Consider the following 22,495-nt stretch of genomic DNA (forward strand, 5'->3'; position numbering starts at 1 on the left):
ACAGCAATACTATACGTAAATAATTGTTTTCAAAGGTCATGTATGATGCAAGTGTAGTATTCCTACCTATATGTTGTTGTTATATATAACGGTATTGATACCTCGTGCCTGTCATGACTTTTGCATGCATCTTTTTCTTTCGCCGCGTGTGGTAAAATGACATCACTGATCTGGGTCAATTGAGAGTTTTAGACTGTCAGGTGACGATTTAGGGTTTCTTTAATATCCTCGGGTTACCGGTTTCCGCGCACTTAAGAAGCATCCGCGATTTCGTACTCATATCGGCAGAACACTGTTGAAATTACGGAAGACTGTCATAAACATGTATACGATCTACTAAAGGAAACAAAAAACTAGCAATTTAAAACTGTATTTTAAAAAAATCAGAACAAACAATTTTTAGCAAATTTCCCCCGTCGGAAGAAGCCGTCATATGTTTCCGTGTGTCTATTTTGATGTAGTGTTCAAAGAAAGATAACTCGAATACACTAAAAAGAAATTCTCTACAGTGACCTGCAAGAACAAAGGCTTCGTTTGGAATAAAAAATATATCTTTGATCGTCAAATTAATTATCAAAACAACTTTTTGAAAATTTCATCTTTTTAATTTATTTTTCAAGATGTCAAATTGAACGAATTCATGTATTTTTTTAAAATTATTTATTATATTTATTTAGTTATCATATAGAATCTGTTATTATGTTTTTTTCTGCAGTTTTATATCGGTTTTGGTTGATGATAAGTTATTTCTCATTTTGTGCTGTTTAAAATTGGTGAAAATTGGAGGTTCATTGCTTTACAAGTTTTACGTTTCATTGAAAACACTGTTTATCGATATAAGAATGTCTCCTTGGCTCTTCAGAAGTGGAAAAAAATCGGCGAGGAGATGTGGCCTCATTTGCATACGACATTTTCGTACGTTTGTCAGACTACAAAAAAGACTGGTTCATGAATGAAATATATCACCGTTTTTTCAGGTACGGGTTCATTTTGTGCAAGATAAAAAGAGCATTAAGTAAAACTGCATATTTATGCGTGTTTTGTAATCAGTGATTAAATCTTATGTTTTCCGGACGAACTTCCGGTAATTTTTTTGTCAGTTTACAGACGATGGCCAAACGTCCAAAATATCCTTGTGTTGTGTCCAGCAGGTCACGTAGTTACGAGATATAGCTTGATAAAATGGCTGCGCGGAAATACATAACGCGCGGAAACTGGTGTCTAGACGATATAATTATAATTTTTACTCTTAGGGATTGAATTTCAGCAAAATTTGAATCGGTATATTTCACAAGAAGGTATTTTAAACATGTATAAGCCATTTTAGCAAATATGACATTTTTTTCCCCACCAGCCCCTTGAAGACCCTTCCATCTATGAAAAGTATTAATTCTACCATATTTGGGTCTTGAGAAGAAGATTTTTGAAATTTGAGGGGGATCCTTAATATTTTTCTTTATCTTAGTGTGTACATTTACAGGTGGGGGGGGTTTGTTTAAAATGTGTGCTACCCTCCAAACTTTACCTGTGATTTGTGTTGGAGTAATATGTCCCTGATATTTTTTTCTAGAATTGCAAAATTGTTACATGAATTAATTTTCTGTAACTTACTATTGTGTAACCAATGAAATGATTAGGTCCAAAATTACAATTTTTCCACACTACAAGAGAAAATATAAACAGCCTTGATCTACTGGGTACTTTGGGAAAGAGGGATAACACATGCTCTCATTGTGAAAACATCACCTCATATATATGTCATCCCTTGATGTACGATATCGTCAGTTCTTTTTACATACATTTCATGTGCCCTTGATAATGGCACAGTACACTGGGTTCACCGTTACAATTGATTTTTACGTTAGGAATTAAGTGATGGAGAAAAATAATGAACCACTTCTGTGTAAATGCAGACAAGGAAGTCTTGACGCCCTGGAGAAGAGTTTTGAAGTTTAGCACTTGACATATAGCTTTGTGCTAGCCTTAGGAAACCTTACCCCGGGGTTGAGGTTTCTCCGTCTACATCCGACACTAAGAGGCAAACTAAAGACATATTTACCTTGGCAGGATCGGGCCGTCAACATCCTTGGTGCGGAATGTTTCCACATAGATGGGCAGCTCCACATGCTTGACCAGCCACTGAAGGACATCCTCCGTTGTCCAGTTATACACTGCAATGGTCAATTATATCATTGTTCACCCTTTTTGTATCCATGCCTTACTGCATACACTGCCTAAGCTACATGTCTATAACAACCACCTGTCTATAACTACCACCCGTCTAAACCTACCTGTCTATAGTTACTACTTAAATAAATATGTACCTAGACAAACTGTCTATAACAACCTCCCGTCTAAACCTACCTGTCTATAGTTACCACTTAAATAAATATATACCAAGGCAAACTGTCTATAACTACCACCCGTCTAAACCTACCTGCTGTAGCTACCACATATATATACGCATGTACCTAAACAAACTGTCTATATCTACCACCTGTCTATAACTACCCCCCGTCTAATCCTCCCTGTCTGTAGCTACAACATATACATACACATGTACCTTAACAAACTGTCTATATCTACCCCCTGTCTATAACTACCACCCGTCTAATCCTACCTGTCTGTAGCTACAACATATAGGTACACATGTACCTTAACAAACTGTCTATATCTACCCCCTGTCTATAACTACCACCCGTCTAATCCTACCTGTCTGTAGCTACCACATATATATACAGATGTACCTTAACAAACTGTCTATATCTACCACCTGTCTATAACTACCACCCGTCTAAACCTACCTGCTGTAGCTACCACATATATATACACATGTACCTAAACAAACTGTCTATATCTACCACCTGTCTATAACTACCACCCGTCTAATCCTACCTGTCTGTAGCTACCACATATATATACACATGTACCTTAACAAACTGTCTATATCTACCACCTGTCTCTAGCCACCACCTTTCTATAACATAATTTTCCTGATATGATCGACCTGTCTATCAAGACCAGTGTTCTTTAAATATGATTGTTAACTTTGCCTTTGAAGCAGTCATGAAAAACAGGTTTGATTGCACAGCCATATTCCAAATTGGATCTTCAAAATTCCTGCAGTCAAATGTTAGAATTTCCTAAATAACATTAAGTTTTGACTAGTAAAGAACTTCAGCATGAATTTAAATAATGAGAAGTATTATTTCAATAAAACTACCCTCCGCCAACATATTTCTTAAGAATATATATACCAAAAACTAAAACGAGTTGAGAAATCCTCATCAGTACTACACTACATGGTCAACGCATGACTACACAGACCTGTATATAATAATGGTCAGTTTGGACACTGGTCAGCATTACTGAACGGTCGACCCTACCCATAAATTTGTAACCAAAACACTGCCAACATATAGGTAGAAGAAACACCTCATCAGCCCAAGGTCCACTTCTGTGATACATATACACCAAATAACTCCATCATTATTAGAACAAAGGATCATTCCTAACCAACACAAGCCAATCAGAGACAATAGCATCAACAAAGTTGTCCCTATATAATTCTGGGAAATAACTCTGGGGGTAAAAAAGTCATAACAGGAGAGCAACTACATAATGTATGGAACATGCATATGAAGTTCTGTTGAAAATGGCTTAGTAGTTTAAGAGGAGTTGTCCAGACGAGGTTTTACCAATGGCGACAGACAAACTGACAGACAACAATGCTGTTTAGGGGTTGGACTTGAGGGGATATAATTAATTTAAGCATGGACATAGTCATTTTAGTATACATTTGACATGGGGCTTAAAGATCTTATCCTCTAGATAGCATGCCTCCTTAACATAACATAATAGTGTCTGAAGTGCTGTCAGAATTTGAACTAAAACCACTAATTCGACCAATGATCATTTCATAAAGTGATGTTATATAATAAACCTGCTAGATAACAAGATTTTTTTTTTTTAGTTAGCCTGGTTTGTCCCTCAGGCTTGACTCACGGGTCCAGACCAGCACCACTACAGACAGAAGTAAAGATGTGTGACCTTCACAAGCAGAGTTTGACCATCCCATACATTGGTCAAACAGCACCAGGACAAACATCTAGCTGTGGTTAAGTGACCTTTGGGTAGAGTCTACGTCCCATGCTGGAGTCGTTAATGGTACAGGCTCTATTACAGGGTAATTAAGCCCAATTACAGACAGAGCATAAGTAAGATAACTCCACAAATTACTTCAGTCCTAAAACTGGCCCTGATACAAACAGGTCATGGTCAGGTCATCTACCGTATTTTTCCAGTGATAAGCCCATGTGCTCGTATTAAGCCCATCCCATCTCTGAACAGAATTTACAGAAGGATGCCATGATCTGGTTTTAAGTCTACCCCATCTCTGAACTGACTTGGATTTAAAGCCCACTCAATCTTTAGACAAACTTTACATAGAACACAATGGTCTGGCTTTTAGCCCACTCAATATTTTGACAAACTTTACAGAGAACACCAGGGTCTAATATCAAGCCAACCCGAAATTGTAAAAGACTTTATAGAGAATACAACGGCCTGGTTTTAAGCTGTCTTTTAAAAGACTTTGCAGAAAAATATTCATAGTCATATAGTTATTCCTGAAGGATAGAGGGTGAAATTTAGGGGAAAAACCCATTTCCCCTCTTAGGTTTCACTCCGTCGGGATTGCTTGCAGTAAACTATAGCATATACAGTCGAACCTCGTTATCTCGAAGTCGACGGGATCGTTGGGAAACTTCGAGTTATCCGAGTATTTGAGTTAAGCGAGTTCCTATGTTTGGCATAAAACTTGGTGAAGTGTTAGGTGCAATTTGAGGCTATATATGTCATTGATTTCTCTGACAATCAACGTATTTAAACAGTCGATAAATGACAAAAAGATAACTATATAAAATAAACAAGAGGCCCAAGAGGGCCTGTATCGCTCACCTGAATATTTAAGCAGTCATAGCCAAATATTCTCATTAAGTATTATATTGCACTAAAAATATTTCCCTCGCAAACTTTGTTGGCTCCATCTGTTGAAACTACCAGCAAAATATTATTATAAGATTCTATGCTTTTTGATTCTTCTTCAGAAGTTGCTTGACATATTTTTCCCTGTGATCTTGTAAGTAGGTCAATGTCATTTTCCTTCTCAAATTGGTTAGCTCTATTCCAAAAAGCTACCAGCCAAATCTTATGAATCCATTCCTTTTAGTTCTCAAGAACAAATCCATTAAAATGTTGTTGACCTCTGTGACCTCTAAAGTAGGTTGAGGTCATTTTCATTTGCAAACTTTGGTGAGCTCTATCCCGGGAAGTCACCAGCCAAATATTATAATTTTATGCCTTTTAATTCTTCAGAAGAAGCTGTTTGAACTGTTTGACATATTTGAACGCTGTGACCTTGAAAGTAGGTCAAGGTCATTTTCATTCGCAAACTTTGTTTGGCTCTTTCCCAGGAAGCCACCTGCCAAATATTAAGATTTTATAACTACCAGTTCTTCAGAAGAAGTCGTTTAAAGTGTTTGACATATCTGCCTCATGTGACCTTAAAAGAAGGTCAAGGTCATTTTCATTCTCAAACTTTGTTCGGCTCTTTCCTAGGAAGCTACAAGCCAAATATAGAGATTATATACCTTTCAGTTCTTCAGAAGAAGTCGTTTGAAGTGTCTGACACATTTGACTCCTGTGACCTTGAAAGAAGGTCAAGGTCATTTTCATTCTCAAACTTTGTCGGGCTCTATCCAAGGAAGCCATCAATCAAAAATAAAGATTCTATACCTTTCAGTTCTTCAGAAGAAGTCATTTGAAGCTTTTGACATATATGACCCCTGTGACCTTGAAAGTAGGTCAAACTAGTTTTCATTCTCAAACTTTGTTGGGCTCTATCCCAGGAAGCCACCAGCCAAATATAAAGATTATATACCTTTCAGTTCTTCAGAAGAAGTCGTTTGAAGTGTTTGACACATTTGACCCCTGTGACCTTGAAAGAAGGTCAAGGTAATTTTCATTCTCAAACTTTGTTGGGCTCCATCCAAGGAAGCCATCAGCCAAATATGAAGATTCTATACCTTTTAATTCTTCAGAAGAAGTCGTTTGAAGTTTTTGACATATTTGACCCCTGTGACCTTGAAAGTAGGTCAAACTAATTTTCATTCTCAAACTTTGTTGGTCTCTATCCCAGGAAGCCACCAGCCAAATATAAAGATTCTATACCTTTCAGTTCTTCAGAAGAAGTCGTTTGAAGTGTTTGACACATTTGACCCCTGTGACCTTGAAAGTAGGTCAAGGTCATTTTCATTCTCAAACTTTGTTGGGCTCTATCCCAGGAAGCCATCAGCCAAATATGAAGATTCTATACCTTTTAGTTCTTTAGAAGAAGTCGTTTGAAGTTTTTGACATATTTGACCCCTGTGACCTTGAAAACAGGTCAAGGTCATTTTCGTTCTCAAACTTTGTAGGGCTCCTACCAACGAAGCTTTCAGCCAAATATCATGACTCTAGGCCTGTCTGTTCTTCAGAAGAAGTTGTTTAAAGGAAAAGTTGACGGACGAGGGCGGACGGACGGACAGACGTACGACGGACGTACGACGGACGTACGACGGACGTACGACGGACGCCGCGCCACGGCATAAGCTCACTTGGCACTTCGTGCCAGGTGAGCTAAAAATAACAACTTATTCATAATCATATTCATTAATTAATTAATGTTACAATAAACACACATGCTGTCTCCGACCTCGTGCTATGCTGATAGATACTTCAATGCGGAAATGCAAGTGCGCAAGTCTTTATACAAATCACTGTATTGGAGCGTACACGTTGGATTGCTCAGTTGATTTCGACATTCCGAAATGGGTTTGAGTTAATCAGGAAACACATCCACATTTATAGACCTCAATAACACTTGACATCTCCTCAACACGACGTACTCAACAATAATTATCGTATTGTTACTATAATCTCTCAATTAATTATCAGTGCCATACAAGCTCCTGTAAAAACATAAACCAACGAACCAGGCCTAGGTTGTGATTTTTACTGTAAAGCTTATTTACGCATGACCGCACACTGTGACCCATTTTCGGGTTAGAATGTGTCGGCAGCTTTGGTGTAAATAAAGTGCTATTCAAATTGTTTACGGGCTCGCAGTGAGTACTAATTGTTGTTAATCAACATTGATTAAGTTTGTTTCTTCAAACACATTTTAATGCCATAAGTTTAATCGAGGTAATTATGACCGAGCGTAAGCTGCTCTATGAGAACGATGTTTACCGTAGCACTGCGTCTAATATGTATCAATTATTTAAAGAATATATGAAAGACTTGTGAAACTTAAGAAACTTCGAGGTAGGAGATATTTAGTAGGATTTACGTTGTTGGGACCGATATTTCACTTCGGGATATCCAAGTTTTTCGAGTTTTCAGAGTTCGAATTATCAGAGTTTTTATTACTAAGATTAAGAAGAGTTTTGGCCGGGACCGATGAAATACTTCCGAGTTAAATGGGGTCTTCGTGTATACGAGTTCGAGATAACGAGGTTCGACTGTATTGGACAGTACCAGAATGCCCCTGACACAGTCAACTCAAAAATCATTTGTGATAGACGACTGTCAATAAATGAACTTATCTAATCGGTAATTATATCTAAGCAATAGTACTTAGTTTTATACTTTATATTTAATAACAGTCTGGAAAACTTAAGACGAAAAGAGTATTCTTAAGAAGAAATGTGGTATGTGTATGCCCAATAAATGATAAAACAACCTAGCTCATGGACTGCACATTGCTAATACCATAGAAACATCCCTAATGGGGCCGGAGTGCTGAAGGTTAGTTCAGCTGTCTCTACACAACCATGCCAAAACTGATAAGTATAAACTTGGATGTCTCACAGAACTGATAGTGGACTTGTTTCCTGCAGCTGATGTCACAGACATTATACAGGAATATAACTGAACCTATTTGTTGAAAGGCTCGTTACCTTCATGATGAATTCAGTTCAAACTTTCCACATGAAAATGATTAAAAATTTAGTTCAAATTGATGGTGTTGGAAATTGTGAAACGCCCGTGAACTTAATTTTTTTTCTAAGATATTTTTTCTCTCGAAAATTGAGGATAGGTATTGGTTAAGCTGATGTAAGCATACATGAAGAGCTCTATGAGCAACTGTGTTTTCCCACCTGTAGATTTCTTCCAGGCCTGCCAAAGGTCCCCGGTGCTGATGAGTTTGTCATTGCCATGGAAGATGGACAGTCTCTCAAATCCTTCAGTGTACTGTAGCTCGTCCCTCATGAACTGAAATAGATAACAAAACATATCAGCTGTCGATGAAGGTCTAAATCAATGAATCCGTTCCTTTGATGTAGGTAGTATGGTAAACAATTGTAATGTAGATCTGACAGAGCTTTCAGTTGACACTTACCAGTAGAGATTTCTTAACTCAAAAAGAGTTATTCCCTGCATTTTTGAGTCAAAATATAGTATACGATTACGTCAAATAGACCTGTCCTTTAATATCCTTTAAGAGTCAAAGCTCATTTTTTGGAGTCAAAAACTCACTCTTAACCCTTTAACCACTGTGGACCACAATGGACTCATCCAGACAAAGCTATAGTAGAGTCTACTTAAGTTACCTAGGGGTGAAGGGTTAACTCATTCACCCTGAAATTTCATAATGATATGTTCCAACCTTGGAATTGGTAGAGTTCACACAAATTTATGTGTCTTCAGAGATGAATGAGTTAAAGGTCTAATAAAAGCCTCGTCCTGGACAAATGAAGTGAACATCATATTATATACTGAATTTATATAGTGAAATTTTGACAATATTTCCTACACTTTTTCTTTTTATTACTTTTGAACATTTGTAATGCCTAGGGATGACAGATACCTTTGGAAAGTCTCCTATGGGAAACATACCTTTGAAAACACTTTGTGGAAAGCTACTCATTGAGTATATGGGCTAGCTGCCCCTCATCAGTGGAGGGGGGGGGNTTGTTTTGTTTGTTTGTTTGTTTGTTTCTATATATACATGATTTCTTTTGAACAATTTTCATGAGTTGGAGTGAGTTGGGGTGCGTAAACATGGTGATGGAATTGAGGATAATACCAACTAACTTTGTATATGATACTGAAATCTTGAATCTGCCCCTGCTATAAACTTGTACATGTCATCCAGTTATGAGCTATGGTTAACATAATACTGTTGTGTACACCTGTTTGACCAGTAGGGCAATGGTCAGTTTACCAAGGACAGTCGTTCTGATGGACAGCCTAAAGAGACCCTGTCTTGTCCACCTGTAATTTAATGTAAACTGAACAGGGTGATGACTGACAGTAATGCACACTTCCTGACACATCAGTCACTAAGGTAAAATTAAGTACATTTTTCGCAGCAGAAACAACTCCATCATTAGCACTGGTCTCCCAGGTGTTTGTATACAAATGACAACTTCCAAACATGAGATGGACCACCACCAAAATGCCCGATGGTGGTCTCTTGACAAAGATGATCTCTTAATATATTATAAGAGTCTTACCTGCTCATGCAACCACCTTTATTAAGAGAGACCCTGTGTTAATAGACCATGTTTTGGACCTGATGAGGTGGATCTCTTCTTATAGATTTGCCTGTGCATTTGGAACTATACCCTTAATAACAAACATTTGACTGTTTGGAACTTTACTCTTACCAAACATTTGACTGTCATGTTTAGACTCTACTCTTACCAAACATTTGACTGTCATGTTAAGATTCTACCCTTACCAAATGTTTGACTGTCATGTTTGGAACTCTACTCTTACCAAATGTTTGACTGTCATGTTTGGAACTCTACTCTTATCAATCATTTGAATGTCATGTTTGGAACTCTACTCTTACCAATCATTTCACTGTCATGTTTGGAACTCTACCCTTACCAAACATTTGACTGTCATGTTTGGAACTCTTCTCTTACCAATCATTTGAATGTCATGTTTGGAACTCTACTCTTACCAAACATTTGACTGCCATGTTTGGAACTCTACTCTTACCAATCATTTGACTGTCATGTTTGGAACTCTTCTCTTTCCAAACATATGACTGTCATGTTTGGACCTCTACTCTTACCAAACGTCTGACTAGCTGTCATGTTTGGAACTTTACTCTTACCAAATGTTTGACTGTCATGTTTGGAACTATATCCTTACCAAACATTTGACTTGTCATGTTTAGACTCTACTCTTACCAATCATTTGACTGTCATGTTTGGAACTCTACTCTTTCCAAACATATGACTGTCATGTTTGGAACTCTACTCTTACCAAATGTTTGACTGTCATGTTTGGAACTATACCCTTACCAAACATTTGACTTGTCATGTTTAGACTCTACTCTTACCAATCATTTGACTGTCATGTTTAAAACTATACCCTTACCAATCATTTGACTGTCATGGTTGGAACTCTATTCTTACCAAACATTTGACTGTCATGTTTGGAACTCTGCTCTTACCAATCATTTGACTGTCATGTTTGGAACTCTACTCTTACCAATCATTTGACTGCCATGTTTGGAACTCTACTCTTACCAATCATTTGAATGTCATGTTCGGAACTCTACTCTTACCAATCATTTGACTGTCATGTTTGGAACTATACCCTTACCAATCATTTGACTGTCATGTTTGGAACTCTATTCTTACCAAACATTTGACTGTCATGTTTGGAACTCTGCTCTTACCAATCATTTGACTGTCATGTTTGGACCTCTACTCTTACCAATCATTTGACTGTCATGTTTGGCACTCTACTCTTACATAACATTTGACTGTCATGTTTGGAAATCTACTCTTACCAATCATTTGACTGTCATGTTTAAAACTATACCCTTACCAATCATTTGACTGTCATGTTTGGAACTCTACTCGTACCAATCATTTGACTGTCATGTTTGGAACTCTACTCTTACCAAACATTTGACTGTCATGTTTGGAACTCTGCTCTTACATAACATTTGACTGTCATGTTTGGAACTCTGCTCTTACCAATCATTTGACTGTCATATTTGGACCTCTACTATTACCAATCATTTGACTGTCATGTTTGGAACTCTACTCTTACATAACATTTGACTGTCATGTTTGGAACTCTACTCTTACCAATCATTTGACTGTCATGTTTGGAACTCTACTCGTACCAATCATTTGACTGTCATGTTTGGAACTCTACTCTTACCAATCATTTGAGTGTCATGTTTGGAACCCTACCCTTACCAAACATTTGAATGTCATGTTTGGTTCTCTACTCTTACCAAACATTTGACTGTCATGTTTGGAACTCTACTCTTACCAAACGTCTGACTAGCTGTCATGTTTAAACTCTACTCTTACCAATTATTTGAATGTCATGTTTGGAACTCTACTCTTACCAAACATTTGACTGTCATGTTTGGAACTCTACTCTTATCAAACGTCTGACTAGCTGTCATGTTTAAACTCTACTCTTACCAATCATTTGACTGCCATGTTTGGAACTCTACTCTTACCAATCATTTGAATGTCATGTTTGGAACTCTACTCTTACCAATCATTTCACTGTCATGTTTGGAACTCTACCCTTACCAAACATTTGACTGTCATGTTTGGAACTCTTCTCTTACCAATCATTTGAATGTCATGTTTGGAACTCTACTCTTACCAATCATTTGACTGTCATGTTTGGAACTCTACTCTTACCAATCATTTGACTGTCATGTTTGGAACTCTACTCTTACCAATCATTTGAATGTCATGTTTGGAACTCTACTCTTACCAATCATTTGACTGCCATGTTTGGAACTCTATTCTTACCAAACGTCCGACTAGCTGTCATGTTTGGAACTCTACTCTTACCAAACCTCTGACTAGCTGTCATGTTTGGAACTCTACTCTTACCAAACATTTGACTGTCATGTTTGGAACTCTACTCTTACCAATCATTTGAATGTCATGTTTGGAACTCTACTCTTACCACTCATTTGACTGTCATGTTTGGATCTCTACTCTTACCAAACATTTGACTGTCATGTTTGGAACTCTATTCTTACCAATCATTTGACGGACACATCGGGGACTGCACTCTTACCAAATGTTTGATAGGTACAATTACCTAATATTCATCTCTCAGAGCTTTATAGATTGTCAGATTGTTATATTGTTATATATAATCCGTTGGTATTGGCTGCCGTAACAATCACAGCTCCTGACTGTGATCCAACACATATTCACACCCTTATTTCTCCCATACTGATCCACTTACATGTTTTTATTGTAACCATGCCAACAACATCATGTCCTGATCATGAACAAACGTAAGATCAACTGTGTGACATAATATATAAATATGTCAGCTCTATCTGTCATCTGCTTTTAAGACCCAGAGAAGACGAAATATAGCCATTAAGTTAATTAGACAATTGGCTTTATGAGGTTGACATAAGAAGATTTTTGCTGACAAACTCCTACATACAGTCTTGACTTCCAAAGTCAGTCCTTCAGTTTCTCGCTGAGAAAACCCTCAATACAGTTTCCCCAATGCTATCCTCTAATTAATTTTAATAAACTCATCGAAAACACCATACGAATATTTAAACCATAGATCATTCAAGACACGAAAAGGAAGTTTTGCCAGTCTGATTTAACCTATTCGCCCCTACGTCACATTTGAACCTTACCAAATTAAAAATGTAGGGTTGATTGAGTTAATATGAACAACAAATTCACAAGCAGGATGAAATCTTTTCACAAATTAAAAAGAAAAATCGAAATTCTTCTGCCCAAATATTGATTCCTTCATGAAAGATGCAAAGCCAGCATGTTAAAATTGATGTTATTTAAACCATTAATTAACAGTTCTGAATGCTCTTGAACCACCAGGCACTTTGGTGATGATTTACCCCTTAATGTCAGGTCTTCAAAGCAGCCTTTATAATGCTCCAATAAAATACTTTAGAACTACTGGTTTGGGATTTAAATAACCAACCTCATGCAATTCATTAAATTCTGCCAGGTTATACATGACCACTTCAGCTAAATTTTTCCTTTGGCGTGAAATTCACAAAAACCAAGTATTCCAAAACACAAGCCAAAAATCTAAATTGAAAAATTCTCTTAAAGCATGTGATAATTCAACAATTTATGACTGAACTTAATATTAATTCATCAGAATAATATAGCTACGAGCTTCCCAAGGTTACACAAATATGGTGATTCATCTCAAGGTTTTTTTAAACTTTAAAGTATGTATTATAAATGAAATCCTGAGATATATATACATATATATATATTATATACACAGTAAATGGATATATGTGTTAGCGTCAGAAACCAGGACTATAAGTGCAAACTCACTGTTACATATTTTTATATCTCCAAATCAACTTAATTTTGTTTCAGTTCAATGCTTTTACCAGTCACAGCACAGATCTACACACTTCCTTACATGTAGCTGAAGCATCCTATATCTGCTCACTTGCAGATCAAGAGACCTATCAGGGGCAGCTTCCACATGTACATTTCCTGGAGGTGTTTCCAGGAACAAATAGGGAAAATACATGTTTTATCAGACAATTCCCAGGCCTAGAAAGGGGTAGTGTGGTGTCCGAGACCCAATCAAACTACTGTATACCAAGAAATGTTTGCCTGGTTAAGCATTCGTCCTTCACAAGATCAATCCATATTAGCCCACTGTTTATTTGTTGTCCTTCACATTTAATTACTTTGATTAATGCTGTTTACTATTGTTCACTGTAATGATAAATTTTCCCTCATTCCAGCGTACAAAAATGGCAAAAATTAAACTGAAGTGAACATTTCACGGGTAACAGCTTGACATAAGATGCCTCTAACATCATTTCTCTTCTTAAAATACGCACCCAATTTTTTTTCTGAGCTGGCCTTTCATCGTTGCCTATTGCGACTGCATTACCATTTAACATGTAATTCTCTTATTGACCTTAATTTGTTGTTAACCCTTACCAAGCAAACAATAGGGGATTTATTTCATCTCAAAATTATCAATACGAAACAATAAATACAAATTTTCCTTTCACAAATTTCACAAAAATTTGATAACATACCCAATCAAAAATTAAAAAAAAAAAAGTCCTTTAACTGTCAGGCTTTGATCTCCAGTGCTATATATGGATTTGTACTTTAAAAATCATTTTCCACTTGCAAACTGTGACAAAAAAAAAGAAAGATTTATTGGCAACATTTCCTAATTATAATCACAGAGGTCTTTTTAACACAAAAGGGATTTGCTTTTAAGCGTGCACATTTAAGCAGTGAGATTTTCTCGTCAAGCGTTAAGCCCCAAACACATGACCCACATACTTACTTGTCTACAGAATTCTTAAGTGGTAACTTAATATTCAATCAATGTCTTAACTGAACTCGTAAGAAAATTTGCATACTGACAAATGTGCAACAAACGTTTTAAAGGTCAAGTCGTAGGAAATTGATCTGCATTTTCCCAGCTCTTCAGGAGGCATTTGCAAGCACGCATACACAACGTCTTAATTGTGTCAGAACTACTGCTGCAGTAACGTCTGTAAGGCAAGTAACTGGTATTTTTCCTTCCTGTTCAGCAGTTTCATTGAAAATGAAATGCCACATCTGTCTAATCCTACATTCTGTTCGACATAACAAATCAAACAGATTAACCTGTCTGATCGGACACCCCATTGTGCACAACATATTGGTCAGATTAACCTGTCTAATCTGACACCCTGTAGGACACAACACATTGGTCTCATCAGCCTGTCTAATCTGACACCCTGTGGAACACAAAATATTGGTCGCATCAGCCTGTCTAATCTGACAGCCTGAGGAACACAACATATTGGTAGCATCAGCCGGTCTAATCTGACACCCTGAGGAAAACAACATATTGGTCTCATCAGCCTGTCTAATCTGACACCCTGAGGAACACAACATATTGGTCTCATCAGCCTGTCTAATCTGACACCCTGAGGAAACCAACATATTGGTCTCATCAGCCTGTCAAATCTGACACCCTGTGGAACACAACATATTGGTATCATCAGCCTGTCTAATCTGACACCCTGAGGAAACCAACATATTGGTCTCATCAGCCTGTCTAATCTGACACCCTGTGGAACACAACACATTGGTCTCATCAGCCTGTCTAATCTGACATTCAATTGACAACAAATTGGACATATCAACCTGTCTAATCTGACACCCTGTGGGACACAACATGTTTGTCGAATTAACCTGTTTAGTTTGATACTTGTTGGGACAAAACACACTGGTCACATTTAACCCGCATAATCCAACACCCTGTTGGACACAACATATTGGTCTCATCAACCTGTCTAATCTGACAAACTGTGGTACACAACATATTGGTTAGTTTGACTAGTCTTACATCAATATTTTATGCTACATGCAAAGGTTTATTTGGTTGTTAATTTCAGGTCATCTAAAGTAGGATTGGGCTATTTCACCAAGATATCAAACTGTAATTAGAAGAAATATGGTAGGTTTATTTAGATATGAAGTAAAAAAGAAAATTTCAATCCATCATATAAAACTTTAAGTAAGTGATAGTACTTAAATCTTTAAATCATTCCTGGTGGGTAACTTATTTATTGTTGATCAGTCTAAACATGTTTTTGACTGAAAAAGACTGAATTCAAAGCTACATTGAAAATAACTAACCAATACTTCTAAGTCAAATTTCAAAATTGAAATTTTGTAAAATCCATGCAGAAATAATTGGGACTCCCATCAGAAAAATTTAGCAGAACTTCTACATCTGCTTCTCATATCATATAGTCCAATAATATACTCAATGAAATCTAAATTTTGATCACAAGAAAAAAATAGATTTTAACAGAAAATTGAACATGAAACACAAATCACAATACTTGCTTGTTACCTATAAATTGTTTTAAACAGTTGTTGACACATCCTCAATATCCATGGGCTACGCTCACTTTTGCTCTCGGCAACCCTGGAATACGTCAGCAAAATCGAAGGCCGAGTGTGTATGCCTTGTGGATGAGACCAGAAGACTAGTTAGATCCTTTGATGTACATCAAAAGAATCTCGCAGTCAGGTAATGGTAAAACGTTTTGGCTTTGAAGTAGGGCGTTGCTCCTCTGGAATCTTCAAAGGACAAGTATCAGCCTAGTGATTGGTCAGGTTTTTTTACCTGACACCAATCAAAAAGCCAGTCGTGTGCCTTCAATTTTGCCATGACAGGGATGTAGAGAGTGAGGGTGTGCGTAACCCCTAAAGATCGGGGATGTTGTTGACATTGACAGCGAAAAACTTCAGTAAAGATATTTCAATGACTGTAAAAAACAACAAAATGTGTGAACAAGGTTTAAAAATGTTGCTAGAATATTTTTCTTATATTTGTATTATATTAGGAGACCCTTAATCATATATCTCATTTATATATAAAAAAAAAACCCACCAAAGTGCATAAGTCAACAGCACCATATTTTGAACTTAAAATTAATTAAACTATAGGGAAAAATATGAACAATGGAAATATTTAGACTTGAAAAAGGACAACGATAATAAGACCATGTGCTCCAGAATGACAAGCGTCTTCTGCTATAGATTTCTAAGAAAAAATCCGTACATTTTAAAAAAGAAACAGAAAACAACAACAATGATATCATTTAATCAAAATACTGAATCAACGGCATATGTTTACTGAAGCATGCTAATTATTAGTATAATTAAAACAGAGCCTATACATGACCTGATGCCTTGCCTTATAGGTATGTCTTCCCGAAACACTATATAACATGTCAACCCCTTGTATAAATGTTGAATACCAACAAGTAAATCTAAGAAGTACCATATGTAACGTCCAATTGCAGCAAGACCACATCTTCTCTGACTCAAAACAGGAAAATGGGAATATTAAAGGAAAATGAAATATTTTACATTGGTAGGAATTTTTACTGAACTGCAATAGATATGGATGGACTTATTACCAGAAACACAAAACTGTAAATTACTGCAAAAATGCTGTTGAGTTTTATTTTACAAATTTTGCACCGATAAAATCAGAAAAAATCCCTAAATCAGTGCAAAAACCTGCACACAAGAACCAAACCGACTGACACATATTATGAAACAATAATGTAGCAGTAATGTTGATGCAAAATGGTCCACACCACAAATAATTTAAATAAATGAAAATTCAAAATGCAACAACATCCACATGCAAAATATTCCCCATTAACGTTATACAATCTGATGTAGACATAATGTTTATCACACAGAATATTGTAAATCATCATTATTTTTTTAATTTTGTGAGATATACTTTTTGTGTTACATTCAATCAACACAGGAAACAGGAAAATAGGTTCCCACAAAAAATGACTGATTTACAGTAACAACAACCCTTGAACAGGTTTTTGGGGGTTCAGACTTTAAATATCAAAATCAATTAAGTCTTATTCTCCAAGTTGATTTTATCAAAACTTTGTTTTCCCATCAGATGATGGAATAAAATGCAATATATTTCCACTGTTGTTTTTAAATTGTCCTTAAATGACCATAGCTGTTAATAGAATGTCAACAGCATCATTAAATGTGTAATTTTTGCTGAGCATCAAACTCGATTTTGGTTTGTTTGTGTTCATTTAAGGACGTGCCAGGTTTTGGTGGTGGAGGAAAGCCGGAGTTCCCAGAGAAAAATCAATGACGTACGGCCAGTACTTGGCAACTGCCCCACGTAGGCCTTGAACCCGCGACCCAGTGGTAGACGGCTATAGTTAACGTGGTAGCAGAATGTTAGTCGCCTTAACCACTTGGCTACCGCGGCCCTATCAAACTTGAGCAACAGACTTACAGGTAAAAACCACATCATGCAAGATTAATTGAAATCTGAATATTCCTTCAAATGATGATCATCAAGAAAGAAACCATCAGCCATTCAAACCACAGTAACTTCATTAAATCTTTGTGAATGTGGACAAGAATCAAAATGAACCGAAGGAATTGGGTAGAAACCGAAAATTAGTCGGTCACATAGCAGCAGCTTTATTGAATCATCAAAATTACTATAATTTCTTCTGAAGATATTGTTTGTAATCACACCTGTACATGGACAATGCTGACATCAACAGCAGACAAATCTTGGTATGACGCCTTTGCAAGCGAAACAAAAATTGCACTGAAAATGTACTGTTATTCACACAAAAAGACATTTTCATGATTTTGAAGAAAGACGAAACACAGGAGATCGCAAAGATGGCAAAAAAACACAAGCAGGCTACAAGCTGATAAGGTGAGCATTTACCAGCAGTGATGAGTGCAGGTTCTCCGCATACTTGTTAATGAATTCGTTGGCAAACTTCAAATACAAGGGACATATGAAATTTATTTATAAATACAAACTAAATCAAAATATATCTAATATTCATATGTAAAAAATATGTGTTTTTGGAATCAAAGAGTTTGTTATGACTTGACAACTATATCAATTCCTATTTGATTAAGGGTGATAATTTATACGTATACTTGGCAAAAAAAATGGCATCATGTTATTCTCGTATCAATAACTTTTTATTGCTTGGTATGTTTCCACAAAATTTTGATATTCAAATCAACCTCTTTATAATACAGTTAAAGTGACCAGAACAAAACGTTACAATCTTTCTTTACATATAAAGGAGTTATGCAGGGTGGAAGTTTATGCGTTTCCTTTTTTGCTTGGTATATTAATATTAATTCAATGAATTTTAACAAGCCTGTGAATCTTATGCAATTTATATCTGAAGCAGAAGCCGACAGCTGGAAACAAAAGGGTCTTGTTTACTGTAATAACATGTACATGTGTGAGGTATATTGAAGCTGTGGGCATGCATTGATATAAACAAGAGCAGTAATCATAAGGTGTTAACAAGAGCAGTAATTATAAGGTGTTAACAAGAGCAGTAAGTGTATACTCCAGAGTCACCTGACCTTGTTTACACCAGTATAACCTATATAATACACATGTTTTTAACTCCTTCAAGCAAATTTGTACATTCATAAGACAAATTGGACTTACCAAAAAACACAGATCAGACATTTCACGATCATGTAAAAAATGTGTTTGCAAATTAAAAACACACTTTATTGTCAATTCAGATCTGAAGCCAATATGGAGCCCATCTCCTGACATCCATGAATTTGAAAGGAAGCCAACATGATTAGCTTTAATATAGATGCCCCTATATATATATATATGAATCCGCCTGAAGAAGCCCTAGAAGGCAGAAAGGCCAAGCGGACGATCTGAAAAAAATATGTTTTTATTCTATATTTTCCTTCGCAAGGACTTATTTATTTATTATCTACTATATATATATATATACTGTATCAAACAATTCTGCACCTGTATGACCTTTGACCTGTCCGTACACTCTTCTGTTATGATGTACTTACCTGGCCAGTAAATCACTGAGACTACAGGATATTAATTACAAGTCTATTTATCAGTGACCTGCAGGTGTCCACACATTAAAGCAAAAATATACGAATAGTCAACTATATACATAAGGTCGGACATTTAGGGTTCAAAATATATACGAATAGTCAACTATATATATAAGGTCGGACATTTAGGGTCAAAATATATACGAATAGTCAACTATATACATAAGGTCGGACATTTAGGGTCAAAATATATACGAATAGTCAACTATTTACATAAGGTCGGACATTTAGGGTCAAAATATATACGAAAAGTCAACTATATTCATAAGGTCGGACATTTAGGGTTCAAAATAAAGTATGGCCTTGATGACTGGATGCGTATGTAGGATAAGATACATTTGAACACATGAATAAAACATTATCACTGTTTGAATCATCTTTGAGAGCATGTATATTGATTTGAAAATAATATTTTGTAAATTACACTGTTTGAATCATGTTAGAGTGCCTGTATATCGATTTAAAAATATTTAGTTATGTAAATTTTCTCACAAATAGTTCAAGAAACTTGTCGGAAAACTAGTCTATTTGGGATAGCTACTGACAACATTGTGCTGATTTACATGATATTACGTATATATCACCTTCAATTAATGGTAGAGTTATCTCCCTCAAATGTTGTGAATCATCAATGTAAAATAATACTGAATACAGGATTAGTGTAATTATCAGGATCACTGTATTCATTCATGGATAAATCTTTTGAAAAAGAAGTTCCTGGCATACACACATAGTAACACATTAGATACTTTGTATCCTTACATTACATTACATTTTGTCTGACACATAAATTATAAGTTGATATAGGGATTGAACGGCGTTTGTTATTCATGCTGGTATGAATGCAAATCGGTTACATCCATATTGAACGAAGCCTGCTAATGCCATTCAATCCATATCTATCGCCGTTCAATCCATATCTATACATTCTTACTATAAAACAATTATTTCATTTGATTAATTTATTCTTAAATTATTTATCTATTTACTTCCTTCAGTATATGCGTCATCCTTTAAACAACATTGGCGGAACAGCCCTATTTAACTGAAATTGACGCCAATAATTAACCAAAGTCATTTGAGCATTTGACGCAGGGGCATTCTCCATGTTCTCCAAAGCGAAGGGTCAAAACTCGTTGAACAAGGTTAAGCTATGACGTCATAAGTAAACCACTTGTTACATCACAAGAGGTTTTGCTTTCATACTCAAATGAAATGCATTTCTGCTGATAATGTTCATATATATGAAATTACACGTTTTCCAGATATCAATCTAAAGAATCTGTTACGTTAAACAAAGAGTAGAACCAACTATTTGGTGAATAAACTTTCTGCACCATGGAAATCTGTCTGAATGACATTTCTATTCAGAGGCAGTTAATGATGATGATATACATTTCAGTCCAACCATTTTACATTCTGGTTAATCTGAACGAACACAGGGTCACAGCTCTAGTAATCCTTGGAGTGTTATTGAACCCCTCCTTAACACTTCATTAGCATAATTAACAACGTTTTTATAAATCGGGCCAACAACACATAGCACCATATATATGGTAATTCAGCTCTATATGTATTATCAGTCTGTGACCAAAGCTAACCGAGGCCATCATAAGCAGAAATCACACTCGTATACATTTGGTCCTTACATCAAACTCATAAATAAGTGGAACATAATTATATAACATGCAGCTTTTTAGTTATGAAATTGTTAATTGAGTTGTTCTTTTAAGGTGAATGGTTTGGTTTTGTTTTGTTTTGTTTAACATCCTATTAACAGCTAAGGTCATTTAAGGACGTTAAGGTGAAGGCCGCTAGCCTAGGTCAATTCCCATTGCAAAAAGAAAACTTTTTATCAAATGACAGATTTTGTTCAGGATGATTGTCTAGAAATCATAATTTTAAGTCAGATTTCTTTTTTGGACAGAACACATTATTATCTTGGAACAGCATAATAATGGATGATTTCAAACACGAAATCTAGAAATAGATTGTAAGATATGAATAATCTTGCTCCCATGCAAATTAATGTAATTGTTCACAAATTTCCATAAATATAAATGGTGACCTTGACCTTGGAACCTTGAAATATAAACCCATTCAAGGTATCCTCATACTTGACCTTTGCACAAAGTTTTATCATAAGAACTATAGTTGCTATACTTGACTAATTTCTGTAAGTAGTAACTATAATGACCTTAGCTTTGACCTTGGAACCCTGAAACTGTACTCGATGTAAATGCGTAAATTTGTATCATAAGAAATGTTGCTGGAGCAATATGGCATTGAGTTGGGACCAGACAGGATGCAATAAGTCAGGATATTTATTTAAGGACATTGTAACACTATGCTTCCCCATAAAATAGTGGGGGCATTAATATGGTGCCATTTCAGGATGATCATTGTTGTCTTGTTGCATTTCAGATGAACATGCACCATCTCCGCTCATTTCACAAATTACTGGCACAATTTTGATGTTTTTCAAATGATTTATTCATCAAGCAAATTTCAGCGTCAGTGATTTTGTGAAAGGTGATTATTCAGTAGCTACAACATGCACATAATTCTAATTTTTAATAGAGCTTCGACAGACTAATATAAGTAATATGGCAGCGATTCAGATTCATTTGGGAAGACCCTTAACTTCCTATGACCTTTTGGGATTTCAAAATTGTCTATTTCTATCTAACATCATTGCAGTAACCACAAGAATGTTCCATTTTTATTAATGTTTGACTTGAGATCAATTTTTTTCCAACACATTTGATAACCTAAAGATATCCATATCGGGTCATACACCGGGTAGATAAACAAGAGGCCCAAGAGGGCCTGTATCGCTCACCTGAATATTTAAGCAGTCATAGCAAAATATTCTCATTAAATATCATATTGCACTAAAAATATTTCCCTCGCAAACTTTGTTGGCTCCATCTGTTGAAACTACCAGCAAAATATTATTATAAGATTCTATGCTTTTTGAT

General features: G+C 36.0%; 1 protein-coding gene across 2 annotated transcripts in view; it reads right to left on the reverse strand.

Moving 5' to 3' along the window:
* LOC110447172 (stromal interaction molecule 1-like) overlaps positions 1 to 22,495 on the reverse strand; it is a 96,812-nt gene that overhangs the window by 41,701 nt on the left and 32,616 nt on the right. For both annotated transcript variants that reach the window (XM_021492689.1, XM_021492688.1), the window contains exons 3-4: positions 8,202 to 8,316; positions 2,060 to 2,171 (exon numbers count right to left, since the gene is read on the reverse strand). In XM_021492689.1, coding sequence (XP_021348364.1) covers positions 2,060 to 2,171; positions 8,202 to 8,316 — 227 coding nt within the window. The remainder of the gene's footprint in view (positions 1 to 2,059; positions 2,172 to 8,201; positions 8,317 to 22,495) is intronic.

Source organism: Mizuhopecten yessoensis, unplaced genomic scaffold (genome assembly GCF_002113885.1).
Source record: "Mizuhopecten yessoensis strain PY_sf001 unplaced genomic scaffold, ASM211388v2 scaffold3229, whole genome shotgun sequence".
Classification (NCBI taxonomy): domain Eukaryota; kingdom Metazoa; phylum Mollusca; class Bivalvia; order Pectinida; family Pectinidae; genus Mizuhopecten; species Mizuhopecten yessoensis.